At 43.4% G+C, this 27,885-nt stretch overlaps 2 protein-coding genes across 2 annotated transcripts in view; one reads left to right on the top strand and one right to left on the bottom strand.

The window, feature by feature from the left end:
• The window catches only part of adcy3a (adenylate cyclase 3a), a 36,392-nt gene extending 32,556 nt beyond the window's left edge, over positions 1-3,836 (bottom strand). Inside the window, exons 1-2 of the mRNA XM_083761504.1 lie at positions 3,654-3,836; positions 1,637-2,908 (exon numbers count right to left, since the gene is read on the bottom strand). Coding sequence (XP_083617630.1) covers positions 1,637-2,311 — 675 coding nt within the window. The 5' untranslated portion in view covers positions 2,312-2,908; positions 3,654-3,836. The remainder of the gene's footprint in view (positions 1-1,636; positions 2,909-3,653) is intronic.
• A 5,752-nt stretch (positions 3,837-9,588) lies between these two features.
• On the top strand, positions 9,589-18,416 carry preb (prolactin regulatory element binding). Its single transcript, XM_083761524.1, has 11 exons — positions 9,589-9,745; positions 10,977-11,164; positions 11,289-11,487; positions 11,874-12,121; positions 12,301-12,381; positions 12,470-12,597; positions 13,564-13,737; positions 15,570-15,642; positions 15,861-16,020; positions 16,153-17,526; positions 18,342-18,416. Exons 2-10 carry the CDS (start codon positions 11,030-11,032, stop codon positions 16,245-16,247), a joined length of 1,293 nt encoding a protein of 430 aa, XP_083617650.1. The 5' UTR covers positions 9,589-9,745; positions 10,977-11,029; the 3' UTR covers positions 16,248-17,526; positions 18,342-18,416.
• Positions 18,417-27,885: the final 9,469 nt, after the last annotated feature.

The following is a 27,885-nucleotide window of genomic DNA, read 5'->3' as shown; positions in this document are numbered from 1 at the left end:
AGTAAAGAATATTTTGTTGTCATTGGATAAGAGTTTGTCTACAATTCCATGCTTTTGGCAAACGTTGATCAAAATAACAATTCTTCTACGTTCTTAAATTGTGTAGACTTCTTGTAAATGAAGTAATGCGGATGTTTAAACAATTTAACTCTTGAGAGCATAAAATGAAACCAAATGGACACGTACGGGTCCATTTGGTTTCATTTTACGCTCTCAAGAGTTAAAGATCTATAAGGGTCACCAACTCTCCATCATTTAGCTGGGGACCACCTGGAACCCCCTCAAGGACCACTGGTGGTCCCCGGACCACCGGTTGAAAACCACTGGTGTAGAGGGATAAAGGAGTGAACCAAGTATAGGCGCCAGGTGGGCCCCGATCAACAAAGTATATATTATAGGGTGTAAGAATGTTTTAAGAATATAATCTCAATGTTGTCACATGGACAGATATTTCAATTCTGATTTCCAACTCTGACCTATTTGGGAAGATAGACCTATGAGATAGATTACACTTCATTTGATTCCTTGGCAAAAGTTGTATCAAACCAATCCCCCTGCCAGCAACAAGGAATGTACTGTATTGTCTGTTTGTGATCTATTTGCTAATTAGATGCATGGTACTCTGTGCGGTTTGTATTTCCATGTACTAATCTAATGTAAATTAGTTACATTTTTCTCCCTACTTTTGGATTAATTGATTCATCGATCCGTCAACTCTCAAGACAGAAACAAACAAAAGACTGTTCAAAACATCCTTCTGGCACCTCAAAGTTCCTGTCATATTAAACACAGGATGTTTTTGGAACTATTTAAAGCTATCTTCTTCCTTCTTGTGGTGCCACCAAAAAATAAGTCACAGCAGTCACATTTTAATTCCCCCCCCCCCCCCCCCCCCCACACACACACACCACGCCACATTCCCCAGCAAGCCAAATGACGTCATGATAACGTTATGACGACGTCCTCCAGTGACTCCGGTGACGTTCAGGACTAGGCCAGATCACAGCCCATATGGGGATGATCTTTACGTCATTTCCAGGACGTCTTCTCTTCACCAGATTAAATAATATAGCTTATTTTGGGCCAGATCTGACTAGTTATGATCCAGGGACGTCGGTCTTAGTGGATACATTTTAAGTTGGTTGAAATCAGGTGATATTCTGGGCCAGATCTGACCAGTCTTGGTTTCACTTGATCTGGCCACAATCAAGACGTCACTAATTCGTCGAGGTCCTGACCGTGCTTGCTGGGTCCACCTTCACACAATTCTCACTCTTTCCTGCCACAATCCATTCGGCAGAGCAATAGCCTGCATTTTTCTCCATCTACCTGATAAATAATGTCCACCTAATAAATATTCTCTTCGGTTTATTGTTCCGGCCTACTGTATGTGTGCTCACTATCCTATTCCCGCTGTTATTTCTTAGTCAGATAATATTCAAATAAATGGAGGAGAGAAAAAAATTACTTCCAGCCCGCCAGGTTTATTTTTTTTCCCCCTCAAGCCTCCTCCTAGCACCAACCTGTCTGCTCATAAATTTAGCTCAATGTACTATTCCAAAAATAGACAAACAGTGATTCGCAGTGTCCATCCGCACCCCCCCCCCCCCCCCAAACACACCCCCCCACCCCTCACCTGTCTGCCCAGTGCTGATGCCTGTATATCCTCCTGCTGTTGCTGGGCGATGGTGACCCCCAGAACCAGGGTGTGGACGCTGCAGGACACGCTGGTGATCAGCACGATGGGTGTTAGCCTCAGGGGCAGAGTCAGGAAAAAGCTGAAGCTGAAGAAGGCCTGCCAGCCCACCGTGTCGCTGGCCTCATGGAAACGGGCATAGTTCAGGCCCAGGTAGCAAAATATCTGGGCCGCTATGAGCACCCACAGGGCGTACGGCACCACGCGCCGTGTGACGCGGTCCGGCAGCAGGCCATAGCGGCACAGCAGGTAGAGGAGGATGTCCGCGGCCAGCCCGACGGACGCCACAGTGACGGAGGCCAGCTTGTCGCTGGTGTAGACCACCGCGCACATGACGATGATGTAGCAGTCGAACAGGGCGGCGAACACCACCAGCACCAGGAGGGTCTCGTGTCTCTGCCGCCTGAAGTAGGTCTGGTAGAGGTTCTCCAGGGACTCCGGGGCAAAGGTGAGGCGCATGAAGCGCGGCAGGCAGAGGCAGCATCCCGAGCGCCGCACGGTCACCTCGTGGGTGCGTCCCACCGCCGCGCCGGGGTCAGACGGGAGGGTGACAGAACAGTCCGCGGAATACTCTGCCGAGTACTCGGGCTCTGAAATGGCCCGGTTCCGAGGCATGGTGTGGCGTTCCCTCGATTCTTCCTTCTCAAAATAAATAAAGACAACGATTTGTGGTTCTGCAGGGGGCTCAAGATGCTGTGGTGAGTGACAGGCGTGACTACAGTTCTGTGGTGTGATCTTTGTTTTCTTTTTTTCACCCTTCAGGATTGTAAACTCTCTTTTACCCTGAGATGGCACAGATGTAGTGTGAATCACGAGTACTGTCTCTTGATTGTCAGGCCCTTCACACTGGAATGACGACTTCTCACATACTTGGGTTCTTTCTTGCCCAGCTGACGGCTGTCAGTTGACTCAGCAGCAGAAGAACAGTTTGCGCCTAGACTCTTCAATGGCACAGTTGGGCAAATGGGTGTCGTTTGTTCGTTTCCTACCCCAAGTGCTTTATAAATACACATCCCTCTCCAGCTCTATTCCTACAGCGGACCCCATGTTTGTGTCTCATGGCACAGTTAGGCCAAATGGATAATTCACTAAGGACAGAAATAGATTGTTTATATTGCTGCAAGTTCCTCCATCTCTTCTCCTTCATTCCTCTGGGATGGACAAGACCACTCTTCATTTGCAGCTTCCATAGTCAGTCACACCTCACATGGCCTATAACAACATGAAAAGGGACACATAAGGAGGAAAGATTACAAAATCAGTGGGGCCTGTACAGACTACAGATAAAACACAATGTGTTGTCTTCAACAACCATACACGAGAAACAGGTAAATGCAGTTCCTCCTAGCAAACTTAAATAGGCAGAATATTTGTGTAATAGAATCCCTCCATATGCGTCCGTATCCTTCCAGGAAACAGCGACCTTATTTATTCGGTTCACAATCGTAGAGGCCTGTGTCATGTCTGTCTACATGTTGCGCTTTCATGCCTTCTTCATCATATGTAGGTTCATATTCATGTTTTTTTTTAACCTAACGTCAAGAATTACAACGATGACAAGATAAGACAACACCTTTCATAGAAACAACCACAAGATCCATCACGGTACGGTCTCTCCTACACGAAACATAATTTAGTTGAGACTGAGAGAACTGATGTTTAAGCTATATAATAAAGGCCATGCAATGCTCATCAAACACATTCTATGTACAAAATGAGTCGGGTTTAACATCTGCAAGCATTAACAAAGTCAGAATCGCTCCATTTCCTATCATAAAACGTTATTCCATCTCACACACACACAGACAGACACAACGCAGATGGATATGCTTTTTTGGCTGAGACAGACATGCTATCTGACACCACCTCGTTTTGCGATGTGTTGTAAACAGAGATAAAATTCTGTATATACAATCCAGATGTTGTACAAAATCACCTGCATTGTCGCATCGCTTACCCGACTGTGATCTGGACACTTTTCGGTCTCCTTTTTAAGCTGCAATCCCCTTGTAAAGAAAATGCATGGATGGATCATGGGTGCCGTTTAGCTGCTAAACTAAACGCGGCGGTAGCTTTTTTTTTTACTTCAACATTTACATGGTATTTAAAGAAAACGAAAAGAAAAAGTACACGTATAAAATGGTCCCGACGCGAAGCCCACACGACTCTATTTCTTCCGTGAATGACATGGTGGGAAGGAACACAGCCAGCCAGGAACAGAGCGCGGCTGCTGGGAAATGGAAATGGGCATTACCGCTGCATCTCCTCCCCGATCAACACTTTGCTTTCTGCCTGTCCCCCAATACAATAACCCCGCCCCCCTTTGAATACAAAGTAGCCTTAAGCATCATCAATCATGTTCTTCTTCTTCTTCTTCATCATCATCATCATCATCATCATCCTGAGTCACAATTATCATCATTTTCCCACCGGTGTAACGGTTTAACTGGAGTCCATGTTAATAATAATAATAATAATAATAATAATAATTGTTAATTAACTACTTTAACCCAGTGGTGTGACTGTAAAGTAACCAAGTACATTTACTCAAGAACTGTACTTAATCTTCTACAATTACAGTACAATATTGAGATATGTTTTACTTTACCGGTATTTACAAATTTGAAAGAAAATGTACTTCTTCTCCAGAGACAAATATTATACTTTTAACAAACTTATAGTTATAGTTACTTTGTAGATTTGTATTACACTCATATATTAACCACTTACATGTATGCCATTTGAAAATAGCAGATCTACACACTCGCAATCCTTCACAACGCATTGTGAGCTTGTAGATTCTTCAAAAGTTTTTTTATACATTTAATATATTTGAAAATATGTGAAATAGGATACTCAAATGTATAATGAGTAGGCATACTTTCTCCTGTTGGTAGGCTACTTTGAAGTTTGTACAGTTTGATACTAATACTTTTGTACTGTTCTTAAGATCTTAAGAAGTTTTAAGATCTTTAATAAACTGAAAATACATTTTCAGTTGGGTGGCCAATCTTCAACCAATCAGGAGAAGAAGTAGTTACCCATTTATCAGCTTCAATTTGATAGTGTTCCAGTTCCAATTTCGTATTCTCATTTCTTTGCGTAATCACTTCCAATTCCACTTGTTTAATCTGTATCCTGTGTGAGTTCTGTCTCCTGATTGGATAAAATTGGTCTCCCGACCTGAAAATGCATTTTCCTTTTAATCAAGAGCTGGAGGGATGGGGAGAGCCCTGCACACTTTAGTCTAGTCTATACCAATATACTCTCAGAATATAAAGCAATGTAACGCTTATTTTTCAAAAGAAAAATCACTTACCCAACCTTCAATGAAGGAATGGTGAGCTGTATCTAAATATAATCTACACATTTAGTGTTGTTAGCATGGTAGTTTTGTCTGAGACCAACTATACTTTCAATGACACTGCCAGCAGGCCTCTATATTGATTGTTCCACTGAAGCCTTCATTGAACCTCTGATCAATACACAGACCGCTCTGACCTTTTAACAGGAACAATTCATCAACATCTGCCTGCAGATCCACTGTTCTAATTAAACAATCATAACCTCTCTCATCTCGCCCTGTCTGTCTGTCTGTCTGTCTGTCTGTCTGTCTGTCTGTCTGTCTGTCTGTCTGTCTGCCTGCCTGCCTGCCTGCCTGCCTGCCTGCCTGCCTGCCTGCCTGCCTGCCTGCCTGCCTGCCTGCCTGCCTGCCTGCCTGCCTGCCTGCCTGCCTGCCTGCCTGCCTGCCTGCCTGCCTGCCTGCCTGCCTGCCTGCCTGCCTGCCTGCCTGCCTGCCTGCCTGCCTGCCTGCCTGCCTGCCTGCCTGCCTGCCTGCCTGCCTGCCTGCCTGCCTGCCTGCCTGCCTGCCTGCCTGCCTGCCTGCCTGCCTGCCTGCCTGCCTGCCTGCCTGCCTGCCTGCCTGCCTGCCTGCCTGCCTGCCTGCCTGCCTGCCTGCCTGCCTGCCTGCCTGCCTGCCTGCCTGCCTGCCTGCCTGCCTGCCTGCCTGCCTGCCTGCCTGCCTGCCTGCCTGCCTGCCTGCCTGCCTGCCTGCCTGCCTGCCTGCCTGCCTGCCTGCCTGCCTGCCTGCCTGCCTGCCTGCCTGCCTGCCTGCCTGCCTGCCTGCCTGCCTGCCTGCCTGCCTGCCTGCCTGCCTGCCTGCCTGCCTGCCTGCCTGCCTGCCTGCCTGCCTGCCTGCATAATAAATTATGTCCAGTCCAGGAAAAGCATGTGCATCTGCCAGGTGTAAACAAACAGGTTACTATGCTACTACTACTCATGGTGGTATGAAAGGTCGTGTCAACATTCACTTGAGGAAAAGTGGTGTTTGATTGAAATGTGTAAAAATGTGATTCATTGTTAGTTATTTCAGTTATTGCACTGTTTGACTGCCATGGTGATAAGGGAACACTCTGACCACATCATGGGTCTCTGGTACCATTTGACTTGCCGGCTTTCATGGTGTATTTTGTTAAACCTTTGTATGTCAGTAGGCCTACTCAACCTGTAAACATGTAAAGCACAGTTGAGTGTGCCTCTCTGGTGCACAATGTGAGGGTGCAGAGAGCCCCTGTGTATTCCGAGAACCTCCGGCCAAGTATGATTCTGCAAGCCCGTTTCTGAACTCTCTCCAGACTTTTAGTCTCACTGATGAGACTGGGGCTGCATATTCCAGCACCGGGCGCAGATAGCCTGTTTAGATCAAAACCAATATTCAGATTCTTGGACCCCAATTTCTTTCAGGCAACATAGGACAAATAGCTTTCTATTGGCTGAGGTCAACATATAATCCACCTGGCTGTCCCATTTCAAGTCAGCTTGAAAGGTGACCCCCAGAACCGTTACTGTGTCACACTTCTAGTATGTTTTGGTCAATGGAAAGCATTGGCAGGGCCAGTTTCTGTCTCATGCCAGTTTGGACAACTTTGCATTTTCTTGGATTTAGTTTCATTTTGTGCTTGTTTGTGCCAGATGTCAGACCATTCAGGATCTGTTGGAGGGTGCAGGGTACCGTGGGCTTCCATGACTGGGCTATAGTCATATCATCCACATATTTCCAGTCGTGTGTTCCATCCTGGAACCGAAGTGTTCCACAACCGATGCCTCTGGCGATTATGCCAGATCTTTTGGCCAAATAAAATCTCTAATAATTAACTGTATATAAACAAACAGGGACCCAGAGCATTACCAAGGAGATTACACGACGACGCCTGAGATGGCTAGGACATGTGCTGAGAATGACGCAGGCCCACATCACAAAGGTGGCCTTAAGATGGACACCACCAGGAAAGAGAAAACCTGGGTGGCCCAAAACCACCTGTCGCAGAACTGTGACGCAGGAGCTGGTACAGATGAACCTGTCCTGGGGAGAGGCGCGCCATGCTGCCAGGGATCGGATGAAATGGAGAGAGCTCATTGAAGCCTTATGTCCCATAGGCCCTAGGGGACAAAGAGGACTAAGTAAGTAAGTAAGTAATTAAGTTCCATCCTGGAGGGCGCTGTTAATCAGTGCTAGGAAGATTATAGGCCCTAATACGTTCCCCTGTGCGACTACACATGTGGGATATTCCCAATCATTGCAACTGAAACAAGCATCAAAACTGGAACAGGCCTCACCACTATGATGGATTAAAAAGGGGAAAACAATTGCTTTAAAATCCTCACAGTGAATAAAATAACCATATTTAATTTCTCTCTCTCTGATCTGCTCTCTGACCCTTACGCTGTCCCTAGCGCTGATGAATGGCGCATATCAGACTGAATATCAAATATTGATTTACACATTGTGGAACGAACCTGCAAACCTTATCTTAATGAGACTGCATTTGAAAGCTTACCCGAGTCATCTCAAGCCATAACCATAGTGTTTTTTAAGTTAAAATTAGTCAAATATATAATTGAGATATTGAAGTAAGTAATTTCAGTGCAGTTCCGAGCGCTCAAAAAAAGGTGGTGGAGAGGAACATGTTTCGACCGGTTACAGTCTTCATCAGGCGAGAACTGCAATGCCATTGTTTGTTGTTATTGTTATTTTTTATATTTTATTTGTACCTAAAAAGAGGGCCACCACTGAGCGTTTGTAATCCTCTCTTAGAGAGTTAGAGCTAAGATGTTTAAATGATGATGCAGTTTCTATCAATAGCCTACAGTATGTCGTAAATGTTTCCTGGGCATTTATGTTGACCTTGCCACACCTTCACTTTTGCTGAATTGATGCCACTGGCGCACAGCCCATCATTCATACATATGGGATAAATATTATTTTGTTCCCAAGTTTGACATCTGTTTTCCTATGCACTCTCCATTCATGGGCACACGCACACACACACGCCCACACACACACACGCCCACACACACACACACACGCACACACACACACACACACGCACACGCACACACGCACACGCACACGCACACGCACACGCACACACACACACACACACACACACACACACACACACACACACACACACACACACACACACACACACACAGAAACAAAGGAACATATTGTAAGCTATGGCATCCTTCACAAAGAGTGACGACACTTGGTTTTATCAAACAATGAATCATTATTAATCCTCACACATGCTATTGAATTGGAATTAGTTAACCCTAAACATGGCCAGGCGAACCTGATCTATAAAATACCCCCAAAAATGCCTGCATGTGTTGAATTATTGAATTTTCAATGTAGGCTATGGATGGATATATCCAGTTAAACATAAGTCCATAAACAAACAATGAATATATGATGATGATGATGCGTGCGTGCGTGCGTGCATGCGTGCATGCGTGCGCGCAAGAGTGACAGAGTGTGTGTGTGTGTGTGTATGTGTATGTATATGTGTGTGTGTGTGTGTGTGCATGCGTGTTGGAGAGGGTTAATAGATTAAGCTCAGATAAAGTAATGCACCAGTTCAGTACAGCATTTTCATATTCCACTCCCTTACCTGTAGACTAGTGCTGTTCCACAATTAGTGGCCAGATAGCCAATGGAGGGCACTACTAGGGCATCACCCCTCACGTCCCAGCCAGCATCCTACATCTATTAAAAACGACATTGAAATATAACATTGATTGATTGATTGATTGATTGGAAATTGTATTAACAGTTTGTAGAATGGGTACATTTAAACGAAAGTAGCAAAGTACAGTCTATTTTATTAACCACATGAACCACAGCCTTTCTATTCTGGCCTACAGTCTCATAAGAAAACGTTCAGCGAAAATAATTAATAGCTGATGTTAGCTTAGAAGACTTTTCTAGGACCATGATTGCAGACATGTTGGTAGCATAGCACTGTGGAGCTCTGCTCTGCTCTGATCCCTGTTGTGCCTCATGTGTGTCATGTACTGAAGTAGTTTGACACGTTTGACAGGTACATGATTGATGGGTAGGCTACGTGTCTCAGTCAGTCTCTGTGTAGTCTTTCTAAGTTGCTGTAGTGTAGGGCTGTAGGCTGCTCTGTCCTTTACCTACCCTGAGTGGCTGGCTATCACACATGAGTAGGACTTAATTAGGTAAGTTCATAAACATGATTTTGTCTTGAGAGGTCTGAAGCTTTGTTTTTAATGTCTAGTGGGAAGAAAAGTGAAGGTAAAGGTAAAGGTAAATTAATTTGCTTTGAAACTATAGCCTTGATTTGCTCCTTTGAATTGAAATTATTTGAGATTGAGATCTAATCTGATTAGTATGAGTTCTGGGCGTGATTTTGATTGTCCTTTTTATAATCAGATCATCTAATCCGGTGGGTTTTATAAACTAAACAGAAACACGTCGCAATGCGGGGGGAGGGGGGGGGGTCCTTCTGACGTCATTACGTAGAGCACGCTGCTGACGTGTAGTTAGGTTAGGGAAGTGGGCAGTGGCTTTAGTTTGGGATTTTAGCAACACAGCTGCAGTGCTAGGCTAGCTCTTTAGCAGCTTCCACCGTTCCTGTTGTCGCCCAAATCCTGCTGTTGACAGCTCACAATGAGACTATCTGCGTTATTACACAGCTGATCAAATACCATCTGAAGAGAAACCCCGGCGGCACCAGTGCACAGGTATAGAGGCATCCACTCCACTGACGTTATTATAGTTTATAATGCATCCGACAACAGTTAAACCGGTTGTACAGTAAGTAGACTAGGGGGATTTATACTTGGTTTCGTGGTGGTGTCGCGCACCCGATCTACAAGCTCACAAGGCGTCGCGCTGCGACGCCTTGTGAGCTTGTAGATCGGGCTATTTTCAGTGCGCGACACCGGCGCGCTGCTAAGTATACTATACACCAGGCATATTAGCTAATGTTGCTGTGTCAAGTTAAGCCAGGATTGAAGCCTTCACTGTAGGCTATCTTGTCTTAAGTTATGTTTAATGTTGTTGTTTTTGTTTTTTTAATGTACGTTCACCTTTGGTCATGTTTATGTCACGAGTATATGTTAACATTTCTGAACGAAATTGGTGACTGTGTTCATGGTTGTGGCTGTCAGAGTACTAGTAGGGTCGTCATCGCTGCAAGCTACAAGCCAGCTGGCTTCATAGTGACATAAGGCCACCACATCACCGGGGGGGACATGGGTCAATTGCCTTTAGAAGAAGGAAGAACTCACTGTCCTGCTTGCCTTAAACTGCCATCCTTTGGAAGCTGTGGAGTGATTATGTTATGATTTAGTTAGTAGAACGTTAGGAATGACCCAGTTTAAGGTGTATACAACTAAAGACCTTCATGTATTCTTGACTTCTTCTATAATGTTGATTATACTATAGTGATTTTGTGTGGTCGGTCGCTGTGCTTGGGTAGGGGGTAGGGGAAAGGAAGTGGGGGAGGGGGTGAACATTGAAAATATCTAAGCTACATAATGATGAAATGTGAAAATAATAAAAAGTGTAGTGGCACTGGTTACTGGCTCAGTGGCCTTGTGGTTAGGACGTCCTAACATGGGACCCCATGCCTCCCTGCTTGGCACTCAGCATCAAGGAATGGATAGGGTAAGTCTCTGTGACATACTATAGCGCCATGTCCAGCAGTATTACTTGTACTGTATGTACAGTACATCACATCATGGCTGGGGGATGTACTTGTACAGGTATATCAAGCCGCCTCATCTCATGCTACATAAAAGAGAGATTAGGCTCTTGATTCCTGACCCATATCCTCAGTAACGCTTTGTTCCCAAGGCTACTTACTGGCTAGTTGCTCTTATTGTCCTCAATGTCCTGTCGCAACTTAAGCCCCCAGTGTAACTCCTTACACTTTGTGCTGGTTCCAACTAAATGCACTGCTCTCCACAGGTGTGGGATTGACGTTTTATGAAGAGGCCTGCGTGACAACAACCCAAACAACAATGGGGAGACGGAAGGTGCCAGATCTCTACAGAGCCCCGTTCCCCCTGTATACCATCAAGGTGGACCCTAAGACGGGGATGGTAATCACGGCAGGAGGAGGCGGAGCTTCCAAAACGGGCATTAAGAATGCGGTGGTAAGCACTAAGCGCCAATACACTCACACATTTAGATTAAATGTTTTTTTGCTATCTGACCAGGAGAAGGTTGTAAGGTGGGCTCCACACAGTCTTAATTCCTCTATGTTTCTGTATGTTCCAGCACTTCTTAAGTTTACAGTTGGTTGCAGAGCACCAGTACAGTGCGACCCTGCTCCACGCTCACGACACGCAGACACGCGCCACTATGAACTTGGCTATCGGCGACGGTGTCATCGCCGCAGGGCAGGACGGCAGCTGCAGCCTAATGCGCTTTAAGCAATGTCAGCAAAAACAGAGCCGCAAAGGTGCCGCGAAAGACGGTAAGGACTATGGAGGGAAGAGCCTTGAAACCATTGCAGCAATGTTCTTACTTAAAAAAAATTGTTTGTGCCCCCCCCATATTATTATTATTTATGTAAGTGTATGTTTCTGTGTCACAACCTCACAGCTGTTGTTTGCGTTTGTTTTCCGACGTTCTGTTGTCGCTTCAAGCTGCGGTCTTAGAGCATAGGTCGAGTGCATCATGGTCGAGTGGCTGTGGTGCGCTAATATTGACTTCCGCGGTGCGGAGCAGGGCTTAGGAGGCAGCCAATCATGACTAGGTCGCTAATAAAAATGGGCCTGTTGTATGTCAGGTCTCACCTGACAAAAAAACCCTCTTATACAACTCCCTCATAAGTCATAACTACCTGTGTTGTTCCCACAGCTGGTAACAGTGAGCAGCAAGGTAATGCCAGGCGGCGAGCTGGGAAAGGGGGCAAGGGAGGACAAGACGGAGCCGCCGGCGACCCGTCCGAAATGAAGGACGACACCGCCCAGATCTCTGTGGAGGACTTTGGTGAAGTGACGTCAGACATCAATCCTCTGGACCCACTGCAGAAGGTTGTCCGGTTCAGCGCTGACTTGAGCCTTCTTCTGACCGGTGGCACAGATGGTCACGTCCGAGTTTGGGAGGTAAATTATTAACCTAACTTTAAAAGAATACACCTTTATGTTTTTATATGATGTTTTATGTTTAGTTAAATATAAAAAAATACTAAATACTAATGCTAAATTGTAATACTAAAGAAATAGACCAGCTATGACACAGCTATTACATGATGATCTTAATTTTTATGGCCTTACTTCTCCAGTTCCCATCTCTGAAGAAGAAGTTTGACTTCAAAGCTCATGAAGGGGAAGTTGAGGACTTGGATATCGGTCCAGGGAACCAGGTGATCATCTTAGTCTTAGATATTCTATTCTAACTGCTTCATTGGCTCATTACTGAACGGGAATGATTTGTGCTCTGCTCCTACATAGCATCTTGTGACTGTTGGTCGGGACTTTAGCTGCAGTACATGGAGTGGTGACCAACTGGCCATGAGTCTTCGTTGGCATGAGAACATGCCCCAGATTGCTGACAAGGCCTATCGCTACATGGCTTGCAGGTAAAGTTGTCATTATGCCTACGGTTGGGATCCTTTGGGATTGAATGATTCCGGTTCCTTCTCTTGTCTAAAGGATTCGTTAACAGTTCCCTTTAAGTTGGGGGTTCCAAATGTGCACCCTCTCAGTGTTATGATGGGCATTGAGAGTAAAAAGTTTGAGAACCACTGGTATTGTAATTGCATAGCAAGTCCGATGAAACCGGTTCCGGTAACGGTTCCTCAATGTTGGATCCGGTTCCTCCGGTTTTCAGGTTGTCCGTCTGTCCCAACCTTGAACCTTGTGAACGTGATAGTTTAGTACAAATGTCCATGTTGACTGTTAAGATTAATTTATTATAAATACAGTAGATGATCATGGACACTGTGGCCTCATGTATGTCCCACCTCATGAATGTGATATCTCAGAAACGCCTTGAGGGAATTTCATGAGATTTGGCACAAACATCCACTTGGACTCAAAGGTTAAGGTCACTGTAGTATCGCGATTCAGACTGTTGCCTCCCACCATTTTCAAAGGCATCCGTCATACAGTCTGAACTTGAAGGAACGGAAGCTAAATGAACAAGCGATAAAGCGGATGTGAAGCCAAAATTATTGAAGCATAATAGAAATGGAAATAAAAAGGCGTCCTGCCTTGGATTTTGGGAGGTGTAGTTCCAGACTATATACTGTACTGTAGACAGTATTTGGAAAATGTGTAATAGTTCACTGTGACCTCACAAAAACCTCTTCATTGATTATATGCTATGAATCTGGTCAGACATGCATATGGCAACTGGTTGGCGGATAGTTTGTTTTTGTCTAGTATTTGGAAAATGTGTAATAGTTCACTGTGACCACACAAAAACCTCTTCATTGATTAAATGCTATGAATCTGGTCAGACACGCATATGGCATAGTTTTTGGATAGTTTTTTTTTGTCTTGTTATAAAAGTATGTAATGCATTTAATTTATGTTTGATTCAGGTTCGGTAAGGTAGAAGACCAAAAAGATGCCCTGAGGCTTTATACCGTCCAGATCCCCCACAAACGAGAGAGAAAACCACCTCCTTGCTACATCTCCAAGTGGGACGGGAAGAGCTTTCTGCCCATGCTGACGGCACAGTGTGGCAGTGAGGTTATCTCCACTCTAGCTGTCGGGTAAGAAGAGCTGAAATGTTGAACCTACACTACAGACCAATTATTTGTTTACAAACAACTGGTCGCACGGGTGACTGTTTCATGTAATCAATTCTCGACAGATCTCCCAACCTGTAGTTTTGGGGAACACAGGTTTCAGTTCATTCAACCTCCTCTTGTGTTGGCTGGTGAGGCGTACCCTAGGGAGACATTTATACTTCATTGGGCAACAGTTGGGCGCAGAGAACAGCTGATATACTGTACAAGCTCATATCACGTCGCGGATGCAACTGTTGTGAGCTTAGAGGTCTGCTGTTCTCGAGCGTGGTCTGCGTGCGTGACACCTTCGTGGGACGGAGCATAAATTATACTTGATGGGCTGCAGCTGTGGGTGCACAAACGGACTCTGCCTCTGCTGCCATGATAATGAGCGTTCCTCCCGTTTTTATGACGGCGACTGTAGTCGTGTTTGCTTTTGAAGACAACTGCTTTGAATTGCTATTATTGTTACACACAACAGAAAGCAAGGATTATATTTCAAGGGTGAGAGATCACAATACAAATCCTAATCATTCTTCCTCCACACTGGGAGAAAAACAGCATCTGAAAGGTTGATGGTGCATTTTTTTTTACACGTGAGTGCAGTTAGAAAACTTCCATTGAATCTTATGAGAGGTGGGGGTTCATGTGGTGCCGGCCTGTGCGCGCATGCTGGTGCTTATCAGTGTGATGTCGTCTGATAAGGTTTTGTACGGACTTTGGGCATGCTTGCATTCTGAGATATTGAAGTGAAACACAGTAAAAAAAAAGACATTTATTCCATTAAGATCTGTGGCCAATTCTAGTGGTTTTCTGAACAATTTATGTTGCATGTCAAGGAACCCCAAAATTAAGTTATTATTGCCCGCATCATCCCGCAATTAACCAGATAAAGAGCTTACATACATTTTTAGCAAGATATGAATATGTCTGAGAAGAATGTAATTTCCCTTACTGCTGACAACGCACAGTCCGTGGAATCTAACTCTCTGTAATAAAGCCCTAGAGACATCTTCAGGCATGGTCCCAAACCAAATCGCGTGCATGAGCACACCCCGCAGGCACGAGCGCGGCCGCACCTGTCAATCATTAGTAATCAAAGTGATTCTGTGCGTTTTACCATACGAAGTTGTTTTCCATCTCAATGGAAATATTGCTGGTTTAGCGGGACTAAACAATACAACTGCGGGATGGTGCAGGACTAAATGGGACTTAATCTTTTGTAGCGGGCGGGAGCGGCGGACAGGCGGTCACTGCGGGCGGTCAAAGAATGAAATCATCGCGGGAGCGGTCAGAAATCCAACGGGCGGGAATGGGATTAAGAAAACAGTCCCGCGCAGGGCTCTAGTTCCAGGGACCCCCAAAAGCAAAGATTAAAAATGTTCACTTTAAAAAAGGATTAAAAGTTATTCAAAAATAGCAGATCTTCATGGCGTGCTATAAGCTTATATATCTTTTTGTATATGTAAATATATTTATCAGCTAAATTATGCTTACCTGGTTACTTTTAATGGGCCAAGTGGTCCAGGCACATGCCACATTTGGCATTGCGTGTTCGAGTCCCGTTCATGACGAGCTTTGCTGCATGTCTCTCCCCTTAATTCTCTCCCTCTTTCCTCTCTATCTTCACTTGATACTATCAATAAAGGCAGAAAAGCCAAAAACAAATCTTTAGAAAAAACTGAATACAGGACGTTGAAAGGTACTGCATCCTGAGTTGTATTGTTATCCCCTATTGTGTTAATATTGTGGAATGGTACATTCACAAATAAGACGATGACAATGCATAAATGTGTCAATCTCCTCTTCCATAGTGACTCGGGGACGTTCATTGGTCTCGGAACTGTGACAGGATCAGTAGCTATCTACATTGCTTTCTCGCTACAGGTAGGAAACATGCATGCACATCACCCTGCAAACCCACATCTGGGAAAACAAACGAATGACAAATGCCACAGAGAGTTAATCACATTAACCCATAGCAGATCTGCAAGCTCACAATGCATCACACGTTGATCTGCTATTCTTTGCTCTTTATAAATTATATAATGGTAATGGGTTAAGTGAACAAACCCTGAACCTCTGCGTCCTTTTTGTCACTGTAGAAGTTGTACTACGTGCGGGAGTCCCATGGCATCGTCGTGACAGATCTGGCCTTTTTGCCTGAAACTATGAATGGCAGACGCTTAAAAGGGAACAACGAGGCAGCCATGTTAAGTGTGGCGGTGGACAGCAGGTGCCAGATGCATACTGTACGCAACAGAAGTAAGTGATGCCGAGATCCCCCCCCCCCCCCAAAAAAAAAGTTACAAATCTGCACAGTACTTATTCTAAGATGACAACACTAACTAAATTTCTGTTGTTCATCTCCTGTTGCCTCCTCCTCCACCTGGGCAGGTTCCTTCCCCATATGGCTGGTGCTGATCTTCTGTGGCCTTATGGTGGTGGGAGCAATTCTCCTCCTGCAACAGCTTTTCCCAGGTTTCATTTAAAAACATTCAGACATTGTCATAAGATGGCCTGGATTGATCTCAAGACAACTTTTGCCACAACCGACATCAGCAAAGTAGAATCCGGGCCACAAACCCCATTTACCTGAATGCCTGGCCCAGCCCACTGACTGTGGGACCAACTCCCACCCAGCTCCGGATGCAACCATGTGAAGCCCCTCCTCAAGCATCATCATTGACGCTAACTCACTTTTATTCCTCCTCTCCTGAACATGTTCACCCTTGGCTTGTACTCAGGACTGCTCTTTTCATCTAAAATTGACTCCAAACACACCATGAGACGGTGGTTTTTATTTGCTCTCATCATATCAAAACGGGTTCTTCAATCGGTCTTAATGTCTATTATACTGTTTTTCTCCTTTTGGGTAACTGGAGTATTGAAGGGCTCAGGTTCAGATAACGAATTCACAAAGGGTGGGTGGGACCTTTTATTGAAATATTTAAGAAATATTGTAAGTACATAAATATGCTTTAAAATGATTGGCATGCAATGTGTCAGATTTATTTCCATGCATACACACGTGTTTGTGATCCCTTACATTTTAACAGTTAATTTTCATTTCGTCCACTAGTGGGCAATATAGACCATACTTCTGGTAGTACTCTGAGGGCTTACACTACCTGTGAAGATAATTTACAAAGCTATAGATGTATACTAATGTTTAATGTGCCTATCATTGCAAAGATCAGTCCATTATTGGCACATATTTCTGCATACAAACAGCTATTCAATGTGTTAATTGCGATGACTTTGCCTATTTGAATGTACCACGCCAGTATTCAGGGTTATGTTCATTTAAATGTCTTCATAGAAGATAATTATTACTGCTGAAGATTGATAATTCATGTGACATGTTCTATAACATGTTTAACAGTTTTGGGGAATACAATTTGTGGGTACTCTGATCGCAGGAAAGAGGTCAATTGAATTATGTGGATAGTGCAGTCATTTTAATATAAACTATAGAGTAATTTCTGCTTATTTTACTTTTAGTTGTATTTGAACATTGATGAATATTATGGCTACTATGCAGTTGTGTCATTTTTACAGAGCATTTTAAATGATGGCCATTTTTATGTGACCAACCAAGAGCTACATTAAATTCAGATATGTAAATGAGTTAAAAGTGATTTAAAAGTAAGATTCCATAGAAATATTCGACAGTGTGACGCAGGTCACTTGTGCTGCATCAAACCAGCCCCTTCTTTGTAACTGTTCAAATGCAAATCTGTCCGGGGTGAAATAAAAAGCCATGCCAAGGTTGTCAAAACTCGACTATTGTAACTCCCTCCTTACTGGCCTATCAGCATGTGCACTTAAGCCTCTCCAGCTGATCCAAAATGCAGCAGCTCGCTTGGTCTTCAACCAGCCAAAATTCTCACATGTCTCCCCCCTGCTCCGCTCCCTCCACTGGCTCCCGGTCGCTGCCCGCACAGAATACAAAACTCTGATGCTGGCATTCAAAGCAACCAAAGGTATGGCTCCCCCATATCTTACAAGTATGATTGAACCCTACAAACCCTCCCGCGCACTCAGATCAGCCAACGCAGGGAAACTGGAAGTACCCTCACTAAAAACGCCGGGACAACGCTCCACACGTCCCAAACTCTTCTCCCTTCTGGCTCCAAAACTGTGGAATGCACTTCCCATTGCAGTCAGAACTGCAGCATCACTCCCAATCTTCCGCCGTAGCCTGAAAACCCACCTTTTCAGACTCCATCATGGCCCATAGCACTTACCCTAACCCCTTACATAGCATTTCTGTTGGCTTAGATAGCATTTGACACAGACTTATAGCATGTTATGTAGACAGCACTATAATTGTATTGTATATAGTCATAGCACGCCATAGTACATATGTATAGCATAGTAGTGAATATGTATAGTTTATTATGTATAGTGTATGTATAGTTTCATCATATAGATATTCCACTGTTACCTTCTTATCTTACGCATGTTTCATGATAAATGCTTTTATGTGATGTATTCCCATGCTTTTGTTCTTGCCTAAATGTAAGTCGCTCTGGATTAAGAGCGTCTGCTAAATGCCTAAATTGTAAATTGTAAATTGTAAGGTTAATTGAGGTGGTACTGGCTCGCTATCTTTTGTTATGGTTATCTTGGTAGACTTTAACCCATTCTGACCGGGCACCCATTTTGGTGTCAGCATCACGTCATGCTTTAGCTATTTAAAAATAGCAGATCTACACCGAGTGGCGCGATACGAGCTTGTAGGTCTGCTATTTTTGAAAAATCTAAAGAAAACGACTGACATTTTTTTAATCTGATCTCAGGTCAGAATGGGTTCATCAGACCAGTGTGTGTCCAGTGGAAACCTCGTATGAATCTGATCTCAGGTCAGGATAGGTTAAAAGTGAAATGCATTGGTTACTCCTTGCCAACCTTTTAGTTTTCCTGAGAGAGGGAGAGTAAACAATCACACCCGTGTGAGGGGAGCTCTTATCATGGTACATCAGGACATGACATCATGTAACATGTCCATTTGCTCAGACACACGTGACACATTGTCAATGGGAATTTAATGTTTGTGTAAGACGAGAATCTACACTAATAGCTGAATATTATAGGAGAAGATAAACTGGAATCTAAAAGACTTACAGAATCATTAAGGTTTTGTTTCGATGCTTGGAAGCAGACCTACTGTATGAACAATCTTGGTCTGTGTATAGAGAAAAGGTAGCATTTGATTAGCCCATTTAGACCATCTGTGTCACATTAGCTTTTAACCATTATTTAAAACTTTCGCTGTTGAACTGATCTAGTAAGTAAGTACATTTTATTTATATCACAAAGTGCTTTACATACAATACAAATACAGAACAAAGTAAACAAGCAAACAATGCAGATAAAACAAGCTGTACAATTCAGCTCAAACAAGACAATATGATCATAAGTACATAAAACAAAAGGTAGGGATCTACAAGCTGCCATGCTATGAGCTTGTAGATGTGCTATTTTTGAAAAATCGTGAAAAGGTGCAAATCTTTGGACACTTGGATACTTTGGATACTCTTTCACATCAAACTTTTTTACCTCAAAAATTTGCTTCTGTGGGGATCCCTGGAACAACAAATCTTCCGATGGGGGTCGGCGGCTAAATACAAAATTGTTTGGAACCTTGTCATGAAATAGTTTGAGAACCACTGACATAGAAATAGGTTTTTCAGCAAACTGTCATGATTTAGAAGACATTTGTGGAATCTTGTCAGGTCTTAATGGATTAAGCACTACTGTATCTTCTGCTTTTCCAAGCCTGAATGAATGAAAAACCACTAATCAGAAACAGTAGTTCATCTGGGTTTGTTTCAACCAATTAAACATTTTATTGTAATCTCCTTTGTTGAGCTTTAAGGGTCTTTAACTGAGGAGCAATGCGGCCCTTTCTCTTTCTTAACGTTCCTTTTATGCCCGCTTTCAAATAATGTCAGCAGTCCAGACGTCTGGCTCTCTGGGCACCCAAGTACCAGCTCCACTCGACTCCACTGCTCTCAGCTCCATCACTCAGAGCCTGGCATTATTGCAGAGCTGGTGAGGTTGCCAGGATACGCAAGCGCCGTGTCCAGTAACGAATAGTGCTCGAGGCATAAATGGCACACTAAAGATTAGTGTGAGGGACAGAGAATTGACGACTAGAAGAGGCTACAAACTGGATTGTTGATTGCACCACTTTAGAGATGCTTTTATCCAAGAGGAGTCCTTGCCAGTTGTTTTGTGTGGCCTCCATTGCAGGCATGTTGGCCGCAATGTATTACTTTGGCTCAGGCACGGCCTAGAATGGTGCTTTGGCCCTGCACACATTGGATAGCAGGCCTTTTTTTGATTGCAGCCTGCTTGCCAATAATTCTTTCCTTGAAAAACCTTTGATCTATGCTGGATTATAGTCAAGAAGTGAGCTTTGTGCCCTTGATTCATTTCTGCTACCCTCTGCAGCTTCAGCATTTTATCTTGGTGATAAGAACCACAGGTATTATGATAGTGCATGTACAGCACGCACACGTGCAGTGAAACCCTTTAAGCTGCTTTTCCCAACAGGTGGCACCAAACGTATGGTAAATGTCTGACTAGTAGTACTGCAGTGGTGGAAGTCCCCATATTGTTGGTTTAACCTACATTCTGTTGGGTTGAAGAACAATCTCCCCACACATCCATGCCTCTGCAGATGGGTTATGTGGGCATGCATTGCAGAAACTGGGGCCTATGGACGACGTAAGCAGGGTTCCATTAACCACTACTACTTAACACTTACATGATATCATTCTTCATGACTAATTGTACAAAATAAAACGAATAGGTGCATGACCCATTGTAAGCGTATAGCTTTATTACTTGTGCGAGCAGAGTGCAAGTACTGTAGCTTGCTGCGTATGTGTAAGAGTCAGATAAGTTGCACGCTCTGCTCGCGCACAAGTAGGCCTACTTGTGTGCAAAGCGCAAGTTGGTAGCTCGACAGAGCATTTCTAGTTTTTTTTATTATAGATTTCTTTTTTATTATTTGTGGAAAGGCTGGCAAACAGCACGATCAAGGCTCCACAAAGTAGACCAGTCCACAAGTACATTTTTCAGTATTAGTTTTATTTACTTCCAAACAATTAACAAAAGGTGCAAGCCGGCTACAATACAAAAATAAATATTGGCCAAAAACATTCCAAAAATAGTTAACGAAATGTACACTTGATGGCTAAACTCAACAAACCACAACTTAAAGAAGCTGAAACACAATTAACAAAAGGTGCAAGGTATTTACTTCCAAACAATTAACAAAAGGTGCAAGCCGGCTACAATACAAAAATAAATATTGGCCAAAAACATTCCAAAAATAGTTAACGAAATGTACACTTGATGGCTAAACTCAACAAACCACAACTTAAAGAAGCTGAAACACAAGCCCTTTCCATCCATGGACCCAGCTGTCATCTCTTATTCTCTTCCCTGACCAACTGAACTCTCCTCACCTGCATGTCTGGCTTTAAACAGGTGGGACAAACCATATCACATGATCAGTAAGTGGGAATCAATTAACTCAAACCCATGGCTAACTAAGGACTATTATTATATAGTTATTTTTACACATTTACTATTAATCATAACGGACTTAACTAACTTCCCGGCGCCAATTCATTTATAGAGTATAATATAAATAAGACATAACATAATACCATAATGAACAAACATCCATCCTCTACAGTGCTTGGCCCATTCCAATCAACAGGAAGAGGAGAGACAGGTGACCACCAAACAATTTACATTCAGTGTCAATAAACATTTAAAACGGTTTCCATCATTGTTAAATTACTTAGTAAGTAATGTTTTTGCAACTGTATGAAACCTGCTGCAACACATTATGACTCAGCTGATGGTGTGTGTGCAAGGTCCTTGATTGTGTGTGTATAGGGCACGGACTGACCGTGACATTATTATGAATACAAAATGGGGATGCCAGTGTCTAACATATGATACTATCAAACATAAATATCAAATAATATATCAAACATTCGGCTTTGCCCAAAAGGAAGTGCATGTGTTCAGTCTGACCAAGAAGCAGGGATAAAACATCCCCACCGATCATAAAAATGAATTACCAGAGAGGGGAATATCAAAAGTAGAGGCATCCCCCCAGCAAGTCCTAACAATGGATGTACAAGTGTCCGGTGCCAAACCATAATGGCTCTTTCACAGCTGAGTCCTCGAAACACTGACAGCCAGGTCAAACCAGTGTGAGAGAGAGAGGGGGGGGATCAGTCACCGTGCTGTAAATGCTGAGAGCCATCCCAGAGACAACATGACGTAAAGAAGGTCAGCAGCCATGTTTACGCAGACCCACCCCCACCTCTGAAACGTCATTCTTCTCACCATATTGCAAACCAGAATTCAGACGTTTTCCAAACACAGCCCCAACCAGCCTCCACCCTGCCCGGTGCATCAGCGCAGAGGGCAGGAAACCCAACACCCACCTCTCACCTACATCGCAGCCCAGCAGGAAATGAAGTCCCCAGACAGGCCAGTGTCTCAGACTTCCACGAGAGAGGAACAAACACCGGCTCTTTCTCCTCTTAACATTGCACATATCCCAAGGGCCCACTGGCTCAGACCAGTGGTTTCAATTTGTCTCTGGAATAGACTGGTGGCACGGGGCGAAAACATGGCTAGACAGGGAGGGGAAGAACTAGCTGTCCCTCTTCAGCGTGGTGACTAATCTTAGCGACATGGTTATCTGCTCAATCACAGCTGTTTTTCAGTGTACCTCTAGTGTGTGCCGTGGTAATACTGGAAACAGGAGCAGCTCCCTGCGTCTTATTGGACGCTGGGTTGCGTTTTTCCTCTGGATGTGGTGGGGTGGAAATCCTGTTTCACGAGGCAACCTGAAGTCCCAGTTCTTGGGTTTAAAAGCAGTTCTAGAGATGTGTGTAGGGGCTCGGGGGTATAAGACAGTGGTAGTGGCCGATGGGAAGTGATGGTGCAGCCAAAGGAATGATATGATATAGTAGCCTACTTTATTGTCAGTTCACACTGAAATTTGTTTTGGGACCCGGCAGCAGAACACATACACACACTTGACAGTACAAAGAACAAAACAATATAAAAGACATGAAGACGTCCACCGCTTAGATTACCCCTGGCTACAACTCCTGATTCATCCTCAAAATTGACTGGTGGATAAAGGACCTCTTTAGTCTGACCTTATTGTATGCTGGGACACCATATCTCCTTCCTGAAGGTAGCAAACTATATTCTCCGACCATACAACACATGGCTAGTGTTTAAGGTGATATTCCTTGCTAACCCTAGGATGCTGTTGTCATACGTGGATGTACTGTATAGTCTCTGAAGTGGTTGTCCAACAATCTATGAACAAATGTTCAGTTGTTGCAGCAGTTGTGACTTTAGGGCTGCAGACAAACATCCATACCAGGTGGTACTACAGTACTGAAGAACACTCATAATAACAGAAGTGAACAACAAAAGAAGAATCCGTCTACTAGCACCGAAGGATCTTACAGACGGCGAAGGAAATAAATTATTTGCTTTGTTTTCTTACACGCTACACAATCTGATCTTTCCATGACAACAGATGGTCTATTGCTACTCCTATGTATTTGTACGAACATACCCGAGTTAAAAATCAATAGGCCTTGCATAATCAGGCGAGACAGGTAGTCAGGTGCACAGATAGAGACCACGTACGTAAAGCCATATACTGTATACTTTGCTGACCCGGGTCCCCAAGGGTCCCCTCCCTTCTTTATCCCCCATACACCAAATCCCTTTGTCAAAATAATATAGCTGATCGGCAAGCTCACAACGCATCATGTTGCAAGTTGCAACGTGTTGTGAACTTCTGCTCAGAATGTTCCGCTATTATGACATGCCCAGAATAGGGATGCTAGGGTTCATGTAGAACTCGTGACGTGAGTTGGCCTAGGGTTGCATGGCATTTTGCAGATTTACAACGTTTTTCAGATGCTTTTCTGTTGCGATGAAACACTGTCCAAAGGTTATGCAGTAGAAGTAAAAGACAAGTCATTTTATGTTTGAAAATAATTTCCACATGCAACCAAGTGTAAAATCTTCCATTGCAACGCCCTCAAGGCCCGCCAAAATACATTTTTGTTGACAAAATCAACTGTAGATCTAGATCTATTAAATAAACATGATATTTAGTCGACTAAAACTAGACTTAAACTAAAACATTTCAGATGACTAAATGGAAATGTATTCAAAAGACTGTGACCAAAACTATAAATCAAAATTTGCTCTCAAAATCAACACTGTTCTACACCGATAGTGAGTGACCTGGAATTATCCAAACTGATATGGCAAGCAGAAGAGGCCTTATAACAGAGAAGGTGTCCGTCCCGAACGTGAATATGCTATTATCCAATAAGTATGGTGTGTAAAAGAAGTGATGAACATGTAAAACAGTGGTTTTCAACCATTGGTCCTTGAGGCGGTTCCAAGTGGTCTTCAGCTAAATGATGGAGAGTTGGTAACCAAATGGACCCTTATAGATCTTTAACTCCTGAGTGTAAAAACCATTTGGTTTCATTTTACACTCTCAAGAGTTAAATTATCGTTAAACATCTGCATTACTTAAGTAAAAACTTGAATAATTTTCAGGGGTTTAATGCCGTGGCCTACTGGCAGCAGGCACAGGTTGGATTGCGAGATTATCCGCAGACAGTCAGAGACAAGCACGCACGCACGCACGCACACATGCAGTATGGATGCAGTGCGCTCGCAGTACGCACACATGCACACAGACACATTCCTTAGGTGCCACACTGTACACATACTGTAGTAGTATGCACCATGATAGAACTGTAAACTAAACTCAGTTTATTAATATTTTAAAAATATTTTGAAATAGTGAAAATGGCACACATTGCCTTGCGATGAAGTTACAACTTTTTTACAAAAAGAAAAACCAACAACATAACAATTTGACATTTTGAGATTCATGTTTTCTGCCCGAAACAGAGATATCACAGTGGTATCAAGAACTGTGTAAGCTAGCCTTCCACAGACTCTTATCTAGTGGAACAACGGCTCCAATGACTGTCTTTCTGAATTAAAAGGATCCATCTGTCTTCCGCGCCCTATATCCCACCACCTGGGGTCAAGGAAGAATGCAGCTGCCCATTTGGATATAGTTATGGTATCAAGAGCAGCTAGCAGAACCTTTGAATGGTTTTCAAAGGTGTGATAAAACGTGTATGTTTCCACTATAAATGCAGGCTTCTCCCATTGCCTCTGCACCTTGTGCTAAAGATCAAGCTTTTCAAATTAGACAGTGAAAAAGAAAACGCAAAAAAAACCCACACATTTTCTCAGATGAAAAAAAGTTTCCTGGGGTCAAAAGCATATAAAACGCCTATTAAATGTAGTTCAGTTAAGCAAGCACCGAGGGTAATGTGAAACAGACGCAGCAATGTTACAGTACCTGGCGATGCCCTTCCAGTAAGGCAAACAACTGAAGTACTACTAGTACAATGTCCCACCCCACCCCACCCCACCACCCCACGTCCCACTCAGGATCAGTGCTGCCAGATTTTGTGAGAGAAACAAGCAACCAGTGGTCTACGAACTAAAAAGGAATGACTAATGGGCACCATGGTCACACGCATGCACGCACGCACGTACGCACACACACACACACACGTATTTGGATCAAATAGTAATCTCAGCAAGGCAGATGGCTTCTTGGTTAGAGTGGGTGACAATATTATCACAAGAAAAGATGAGATTACCTACCTAGGTTCCATCCTGGAGGCTAATCTTTCCAGTGATAAAATGGCCACCAACGTAATAAAAAAAGTCAACCAAAGAACAAGATTCCTTTACAGGATCTCCTCACTGGTCAACAAAAACACCTTGAAGACCCTAACAGGAGCCCTCATACAAGGTTTCTTTGACTATGCATGCACCTCTTGGTACCACAGCACCTCAAAGGCCCTTAAAACAAGGCACCAGACTTCCCAAAACAAACTGGTCAGGCTCCTACTTGGCCTCACCCCCCGAACCCACCTCACGCTTACCCACTTTGACAGGCTGGAATGGCTTAGGGTGGATGACAGAGTACAGCATCTTGCAATGGGTCTGGTCCACAAGATTCGATACACCACTAAGATACTCATGTACCTGTCTAAATACTTCCTTAATGTTAACGAAGTCCACAACACCAGAGGTAGTGCAACAAATCATGTGCAACCAGATTCGGCACAAACAAGGGACTAAATTATTTTCGCTCCTATGCCACCACAATGTGGAACGCCATTAAGACATATGAATCCCTTGACTCCTTCAAAACCACTCTCAAAGGGCACTTACGGACGGCTGCAATTCTGAATAAGTGCTGTTTTACATTTCTGACTAATGAAGTATTCAATCAATCAAAAGTGAGACATATAGGATTAAAAAGGTAGTGCTTGCCACAGGTAGAGAGAAGACTGTGGAATGTTATCAGGAGTAAAATGTAATTATTTAAATGTATATTATTCGTGTAAAGCTGTCTCTTCTCTGGGTGAGGGGGAATAGTTTATGGGAATATAATTGCATGGACTGTATTTAGTAAATACATTTTCCGGCTTACTGACGCTTAGGCCTATATAAGCAATAGAATTCCATCAGTTTATAATGACAATGTACAAAATGACAAACCATCACAGTTAAATTATTAAAGAGATTTTACAGCGTACAGTATATCCATCAGCTCCCTTATATATACGTTACATACAGTATACCGGTGATGTCTTCATCACAATAGCTTGTTGAAGGGCTGCGTACAGTGAAACAAAGTAACCTTTGTGTATCAAATGATTGTTCATACTGTAAGTCTGTTTATGAGTCACCTTGACATGGCTTCTCTTTCTCAGAACAGGACCTGTATTCACAAAGCTGGCCTGCGTGCAACCATATAAATGTCACAATGGTCAAGAAAGCGAACCTGAGCCAAGATCAGCACGCCTATACACGAAGAACACATTGGTGACTTGTCACTGCTGTGTACCGCACAGCCGCGTGAATGCCACTGATGGATAGTAACTAAGTACATGTACTCAAGTACTTTACTTAAGTAAAATGTTGTGGTACTTTTACTTTAGGCTACTGAAGTATTTCCATTTTTTTTTAAATACATTTACTTTTACTCCACTACATCTCAGAGTCAAAATTAAGTAGTTACGTAACAAGTAGTCACTAGTAGATTTGGATTATTATTATTACAAAACATACATTTACACTATTTCAACTTTGGGTATTTGAAAATAGCCAATCTGTGTCGCGACGTGACACATTGTGAGCTTGTAGATCTGCTATTTTCAAAAGATTCGTATACATTTGAAATCTTATAATGAGCACTTTTACTTTTGGTACTTTAACCCATTTTGGGCGGGGTGCATTATGTTATGCTTTAGTTATTGAAAAATAGCAGATCTACAAGCTCATAGCGTGCCACCGAGTGGCGCGCTACGAGCTTGTAGGACTGCTATTTTTGAAAAATCGAAGAACGACTGACAGAAACATAGCTTTTTCAGAAAACTGTCGGGATGTAGAAGACATTTTTAGAATCTGATCTCAGGTCAGAATGGGTTAAGTGCATTTTGATACCAACACTTTTGTACTTTTGTAACTTTTTCCACCACTGGTAAATGTAACGCACAGCATTTCAAAGCAGCGTATCGTATGACTACTACAGCCTAACACGGTACTGTGCCAAACGACTCTGTGCACAGTAAAATCCTCAGTGTTCATTTAACTCAGAAAGTGTACAAATCATCGCTGTCGTGGCCGAAACCTCTTATCTCCATATTCAAACTTTTTGTGTGTTTTTCTTTCGTAAAATGAATGCCTAACATGATCATACTACAGCTCCACACAAAAGCATCAAAAGTGGCAGATCTACAAGCTCGAAACGAATGGGTTTTGGACATATGAGGTTTCCAACCGACAAGAGACGAAATGTAACCAAATGGACCCATAATGACACTATGAGTTACAGAGTCCATACAGCTGCCTCTGACTCAAACCTCCTGTCTGTTCTGTTCTTCTGTGGGCTTTGAGGGGGAGCCGGGGAGGGTCTCCTCGTTAAAGTACATTTTCTTT

This window comes from Protomyctophum parallelum (genome assembly GCF_964188405.1).
Source record: "Protomyctophum parallelum genome assembly, chromosome: 3".
Taxonomy (NCBI): Eukaryota; Metazoa; Chordata; class Actinopteri; order Myctophiformes; family Myctophidae; genus Protomyctophum; species Protomyctophum parallelum.
This window is presented reverse-complemented; position numbering and strand designations above follow the sequence as displayed.

Excerpts from the sequence above, each read along its gene's own strand:
- preb (XM_083761524.1), top strand. The coding sequence starts at position 11,030 with ATGGGGAGACGGAAGGTGCCAGATCTCTACAGAGCCCCGTTCCCCCTG. Across the intron at positions 11,488-11,873 it reads CAAAGGTGCCGCGAAAGACG|CTGGTAACAGTGAGCAGCAA; the intron begins GTAAGGACTATG and ends TTGTTCCCACAG. Across the intron at positions 15,643-15,860 it reads ACATTGCTTTCTCGCTACAG|AAGTTGTACTACGTGCGGGA; the intron begins GTAGGAAACATG and ends TTGTCACTGTAG.